The sequence below is a fragment of the Bidens hawaiensis genome, unplaced genomic scaffold (assembly GCF_021521415.1).
Source record: "Bidens hawaiensis isolate Kalapana, Puna unplaced genomic scaffold, B.hawaiensis_p1.1 tig00009618_1, whole genome shotgun sequence".
Taxonomy (NCBI): domain Eukaryota; kingdom Viridiplantae; phylum Streptophyta; class Magnoliopsida; order Asterales; family Asteraceae; genus Bidens; species Bidens hawaiensis.
This window is the reverse complement of record NW_027491719.1, coordinates 572,608-579,694: the sequence shown is the minus strand read 5'-3', so window position 1 is coordinate 579,694 and position 7,087 is coordinate 572,608. Positions and strand designations below refer to the sequence as shown.

At 34.9% G+C, this 7,087-nt stretch overlaps 1 protein-coding gene across 1 annotated transcript; it reads left to right on the top strand.

Annotated features, from left to right (window-relative positions):
* The first annotated feature begins 5,912 nt into the window (after positions 1 to 5,912).
* LOC143533066 (protein PHYTOCHROME KINASE SUBSTRATE 1-like) lies at positions 5,913 to 6,710 on the top strand. The gene has a single exon (XM_077027938.1). It carries the CDS (start codon positions 5,913 to 5,915, stop codon positions 6,708 to 6,710), a length of 798 nt encoding a protein of 265 aa, XP_076884053.1.
* The last annotated feature ends 377 nt before the right edge of the window (positions 6,711 to 7,087 follow it).

Sequence of the window (7,087 nt, the reverse complement as noted above, 5' to 3'; positions counted from 1 at the left end):
TAAAAGCCAAGGCTGAAATGGTGTGTAATGTCTGGTTTAGCAAATAAACAGGAATGAGGTCCAAACGGGCTCCTAGGGGGATAATGTCGGGTAAGGAAATTTATTAAGTGGAGGAAAAGTGTATGTAAAGGTTTTCTAAAGTCCTAATCTCCATACAGGTGGTGGTATTAAGATCTCGATAAGCATGTGACAAGCAAGTTCTAACTCTGTAAAACATACCGGTTTCCCTCAATCAATGGTGTAAGACATGTTTTATATCTATTATATAATATGTGTATTAAGTATAGGGGGCATCTCACAATATGTCTGGAATAATGGGCTGCCGATATGAAACATGTATACCCGTCCCCTTGACTCGTTATCCCCGCCTAAACGACCCCATTTTCAACTTCTCTTTTTTGAAAATATTTGTGATTAAGACTATCGAGAAGCTGAAAAACCAACCATGACCAGAAACCTATAACTTGGCAATAATGACAATAAATAACAGTTAACAACTTTGGTTTCTGAACACTCTTCGAGGTACTATCGGGCTAAAAATTTTCAAATTTCCCCCATCCCCACATTTGAGGTTTACATTGTCCTCAATGTAAGAACACTTAACATTGTCCTCAAAGTTAAAAATGATAAAACAATTAATGAACATTTGAGGGACGGGGTCGAAATTGACTTTTTGACTATTAAGCAATTTTAAAATTTTGGGGCTCATGTGTGGCGGTTCTACTAACAATTATACAATTACACTTTTAACGTTTAAAATAATAGAAACAAAATTAAATTATGAAACTGAAATCACCTGATATCAACGTAATAGGAGAAGGACCAGTCGGCTCGTGAACTCTCGTAACACTCGTATACTCTCATCTCATTCAATTACCAAACTTACAATCAAACTTGCAAAATCTCGAGATGTGTAGAAGCAAGCTTCTCACAAGTGTAAGACATAGGTATTTTAAGAGTTTCGAAAATGAATAATTGTTGATTTTATTAAAACAATTACCGAGCCAAATTAATTCGTTTCATAATAAATTCTGTTAAATTAGTTAAAAACGTTAAAAGACCTAACTCACTTTCGTAGGAATCACGATTGCATTAGCGTATGCAACAAGCCCTGTAAACCCCCCGGTAGCCCGGGAGGACGAGTGGGGTCTCGTGAGGGTTTATAGTGAACAACACCCACAAAGTTCGGTTACAACAAAATATACACGTACCTGGATTAACCAAAGCAAAAACAACATGAAAGAACTCTGGGTAGCTAAACGGACGCATCAAAATTCCAACTTTTCTCGTGGTGCGGTATCCCCATACTTTGCTTTTGCTATGATAGTACGCTTGAAATACAATTAGTAATATAAAAAAAATTCAAAATTTAAACTAAAAATATACAAAATGTACAATTACCACCCTTTTGAAACTTTTATGGCATTCAAGGTGGGCGTTTGGCCCGCTCCCGCGCAACCTTCTCATTATAAGCACGCTTTTCTTCAATCATTTGTTGCCAGTCTTCCGATAGGCCATGATCTGGCCCGAACATCCTCAATCTCCACTCTCGATCATTTTGGTTGGGTGGATGTCTAACCTTCTTCTTCCTTGGTCGGTTACCTTTCTCTTCCACATTCTCACTCTATAGTTTCTCAAATCACTTCTTATCTATCCTGTCAATCACAAAACATTCCTCTTTTCTACGATCCTTGTCCAAGGATACACACTTGTCAACAAGAGGGTTAGTAGAATTTTCAAACAATAATAACCGTTTATCATGGTCTCCACACTTGATTCCCAAAACCCCCTTAGCACAATCAATTACCGAATGTGTTGTGGCGAGGAATGGCCTCCCCAATATGACTTGTGGTTGTGTATTATTCCCACGTTTAGCATAGTCAAGTACAAGAAAGTCAACTGGGTAGAGAAATTCCTCCACCTGAACCATTACATTAGTCACCATGCCCCGGGGAAGTGTATGAGTTTGGTCTGCCAACACCACGGTGGTGTCAACCCATCTTGTTCAGTTTTAGCATTGGCTTATGATTTCTCATCCATACTCTTCCCTACTCCTTGTAACACTTCCCAAGACATCAAATCATGCTTCGGTCTTCCCGAGATATCATTCCATGCTCGTACAGGTCTCGCATTTAGCATCTTTAACGATCAATTACCCGAAATACAAAAGCACGTATGAAGTACCAAAGTTCTAACAATATACTCAAAAAAACTACATAATTAATACACTAATATATATACAAAATACCCGACCATCAGTTATAGCATCACTATTTATGAGAATTATGACCCGTTAAACACGACTAAGTAGCTACAATCTCATCAGACGCAAGAAAACTAAAATTATATGTAGTAAAATCACAAGCTTACAGTCGTATTTACGCTTTTAGTTGCATACCATTTTTACTCGATAATAGTATACAAACAATAAATTACACAAGTGACAAGTGTATCGTTTGTTATGAGCTGAAAAAAACGTTATTTAAATATAAGTGTGTATAAAAAGTAAATATTTGAATCTAAAGTGTTTGTACGGTAAAAAGTAGATATTTGAATCAGATTCGCATATGGTTTATCATATGTAGACGAAAATGTATCTTTGTAGCTTTAGGAATACCCGAGCATAAAAAGTAGATACTTGATATGTTTAGTGTATATTATATATACTACTTCTTGTATTAGTAGCTAATGAACTCTTATGTATTATTTATGTATAGCATTCATCTAGTGTACCTTCAACATGTAACAAAATATAATGTACATGTTATGAAAGCAATATATTTTATAAGATATAACTATAGACAAATGTTTAGTGACAAGATGTCCAATGATTACTGACCACATGTTGTAACCAACCATAAACTTTTGGACAAACTTTTAACACAAAATTTGATGTTTAAATATCACATAAATTTTAAATTCGGTCCACCTAAGTCGACCCACTAATTTTTATGTCTACATATATAGTTTTTAGAAGTAATAAAAGTCAAATTAACTTTTATTTGTTTTATTAGAATTGTTACTGTTGAGCTTGGATCCAAAATCTTTTATGCTACATGTTTAGTTATACACATTTTAAAAAAGTACTATACATAAATAGAGGTGCATAAATCGGGTATTAGAAAAACCCAGGTTCGGGTATAGAATCAGGTTCGGGTATAATCGGGTATTGGAAAATCGGATATTAGCAATACCCAGGTCGGGTTCGGGTCCGGGTATTGCCTCTAAAAACCATACCCTATGTATCGGGTTCGGGTCGGGTATAGAACCGGGTATTTGAATACCATATTTTCGGGTATTGAAAAAACCATAATTGTGGTTTTTTCGGGTTTAGATTGAAAATTTTTTAGGGGTTGCACTTTTTAGGGGTTTTTTCGGGTATTTTCCAGTTACTTTTCGGGTAATTTCGGGTATAGATAGGGTATTTGAAAAACTCGGTTTCGGGTATTGGAAAAACATGGTTCCGGGTATGGAACCGGTTCGGGTTTTCGGGTATTACCGAGTACAAATCGAGTCTGGTTCGGGTACGGGTTTTGGTATTAAAATGCATACCCTACGGGAAGGGTCATGTACGGGTTCGAGTATTAAAAACCCGAGTATAAAAAAAATTGGTTCCGAGTTCGAGTTTTTTGTGCAACTCTATACATACAATTAGTGTGTGATACTATGTTATATAAGAGAATGTTATATGAGCTCATTAATTTTATATGTATGAGTAAAAATGTGAGATTAGCACAAAGTCGTATATATCTTTTTAGTCACTACTTACTTAAGATCAATACTTTTGTACTTATTAGAAGGTGAAAAATAAATGAAATGTCACATCATCCATGACAAACGAACATAGTAGTGTCCACGACAAATTTAAAAGGAGTGAATGTAGTATCGTAAATTGTTAATATAACGTTAAAAGAGAAGTTATTTAAAAGGAGTGAATGTAGTATCGTAAATTGTTAATATAACGTTAAAAGAGAAGTTTTCGTAATAAAAGTAAGAAATAACACGTTGCTACAACGGCAATATAGTATTAGTAACTTAGTTTTTTTTCCGATTATAGTTAAGAACTGTGATTCAGTAATTGTATTAATAAGCTATAAGTTACTTGTAATGATCTTAAAAGGTGTGGACGTGTCGAACTATCGTTATTCTAGAAATAAATAACAACACATATAGAAACAATAAGGAACTCGACAAATGTGAATTTGTTATTTGAAAATGAATTGATGATCGTATCATTAAAAATAAAGATAGGTCTTGGACAAATTTGATGTAACACATCGGTATGAAAAGTATCCTATCGACATTTTAGGGATGGTATTGTTGGTGATTACTAGACAAGTAGGGATTATTGATGACTATACGTACATGTGTATGTGAGCTTATAGATGAGTATTAGACCATCTGTAGTGGATGGAGCTTCATGGGGCATTTTGTGTCATGTGTCGTCATGTTATCATTGGGGCTTTTTGTCGAAAATGATGTAGTGAATGAAGCATCTCTAATTATTACTTAGCTATTGTAATCTAAATTAAATATAAATAAGATAAATGTGTGATTAGTTGAAGTTTGTTAACATAAATGATTGGTTCAATGAATTAATGGAGGCCGCTATCTACAAATTGTAGAGCCCCAACCAAAAAAGCCCCTCAAAGAGCCCTTGGGGGCGGTGTTTGAGGCGCATTGAGGCTCTTTCACCCCTTCGAAGCGCCCACTACAAGGAAATATGATTAGTTATTAGGGATTGTATTGTTGGTGGTTAGTAGACAAAGTAAGATTATTGACCCAAAATACAAAACAAGCTAACCTTTGATCAAATTTTTATTACAAACTATTGATAATAAACAAAACATATTCTAACACATGTTGATAATGTCCAAGTAACTTTTAACAATCCAAAAACTTCATGTGTGGTAACATACAATTTTTGTGACAAAAGAAAGCAGGCAAATCACATGGAGATGGGCTCTCACACTTTGTGTTTTAGCTCCCTAATTCCCTATTTCTACAACATATGGCCCCCTCTTATCATCATTTTAAAATTTGCCAAATTAGTTTGTTCTAATTTCTCTATTTGTTCTAAGAAATGTATTGGTCCATTCAATAATACATTACAGTAACATTTTGTACTTAAATATATTTTGAGACTTTGTTTGTTAGGAAATCTTGTGACATAAGACTTAATATAGTAAAAGATGCTTATCTCCATATGTTATAAAATTAAAGTTACTTTTTCCTTGTTTTTTTGGAATTAAAATGCAAAAGAGAGAAGGAAGGAGTGAAGAGCATGGATTATAAATTCTCACTTCTCACTTATAATATAACTTATGGTTTTGTTAATTTGTTATAAAAATAGGTAAGTCATAGGGGGTGCGATAAACTGACCTTCATGAAAGTCACAATAGGGGGGCGACTTTCTGAAAAACTTACGAAAAGCTAAATCGCAATAGAGTGTGACTTTTCTTTTGTCTTTTTAGTTGTCACGCATGCCATTTTCGTCGCCCGTCCTCCTTCTCTCTTAAACAACACAAGCTCTAAACCACCGAAAATACCTTTTTATGGTCATAATCACTTTCTCAACCTAGCCCCATCCTCTTAAAAACACTCAACTTAATATCTACTTAATACCTTATGATCATAATCACTTTCTCATAAAATCTCTCTCTACTTATGTACTCAAAATATCTTTTTTTATGTTTTAAACCACATCCTCTTAAAAACACTCTACTTAATATATGCTTGCAAACACTTCATGTCACTTGGTCTACTTTCTCAATGATCATAATATCATATCCACACTTTTCATTTACAAATCCATCAAAATATTTTAAACTTCTCATACATACATAACCACTTCATTTCCTCATTTTCTCCAATTCCTCTCTTCTTTTTCGGTTACTTATCATACAAGCAACATGATCGCCTCCAATGCCTCGCCCTCCCACTCGAACAAGGACACTACAAAAGAACGGTCCATGCCCAAGCTCGCTGAAAAGAGCATAGAAGACGATGAACTTGGGGTTTTTGAAGCCGAGAAGTACTTCAAAGGAGTAATAGATGAAGAACATTTAAGAACATCCAATAACATTGTTCATCATCATTCAAACCGACCACGCTCGTCACCTAAGTCGAAATCCATGTCAAGGGCATGTTCTGAATCGAGCTCGAATAGTATGAGAGGCTTATTGGTTAGTAATACTGGCAACATTAAACCTAGCAAGAAACCCTATTTCAAAAACTTGTTAGCTAGCATTGGTTGCAATTGCAATAACAAAGATTCTGTAATGATTACAAAGTTGAAACACCCTTTAAAAGGTAAGAACAAGAAAGGGGAAATTTTAGAACTTTCTAGAAAGGGGGGGCATGAAGCGAAAGGCGAAATTCTAGAACGTTCTAGAAACAAGGAACAAAACGACACGGGAAGTGATGCAAGTTCGGATTTATTTGAAATCGGTAACTTTTTGACTAACGAAAATAACTTGTTTCTAGCTCGACAAGCAATCGATGATAAAGGGTATGCACCAAGTGAGGTGAGTGTCGTTTGGAGCGTTGTTACTACCAGTGTGTCTAGTTTCCCGAATGTCAGTGGTGGCAAGAAGGTGGCAGTTGTGACAACCTCCACCGGGCGAGATTGGTGCCACCGGTTGGATTCGGTCACACCGGTGGCCAAAATTCAAGCCCACAATAAATTGATCTGCAAAGGGGACAAATAGGAGTAGATTGTACGTGTGTTTGGGATTTAATATTATATTATGCATGATCACCAATTATTAAATTGTATGTAATGTTTAAATATTTATAATAAAAAATTGAAAGGCTTTATAAAAAAAGAAGTCTCACAATACTTTTTATACATGTTAAAGCGATTGAAAACAAAGAATATTTTTTACATAGCCTCCGAGTTTGTCAGCTTTTGAGGAAATGGTAGCAAGAAGAATATCACTGTCTACATTAGAAAAAATCAAAAAATCTAATCTGATAGACTACATGTCGAGTGGCTTTATACCAATAAAAATGAAATTTACAACTTCATAATCATGTCATTAATATGCTTTTTATTATAGTTTAACTAGTAAACCAATAGTATGAC

What these genes read in the sequence shown, in the direction of transcription:
- LOC143533066 (XM_077027938.1), top strand. Translation starts at nt 5,913, where the DNA reads ATGATCGCCTCCAATGCCTCGCCCTCCCACTCGAACAAGGACACTACA.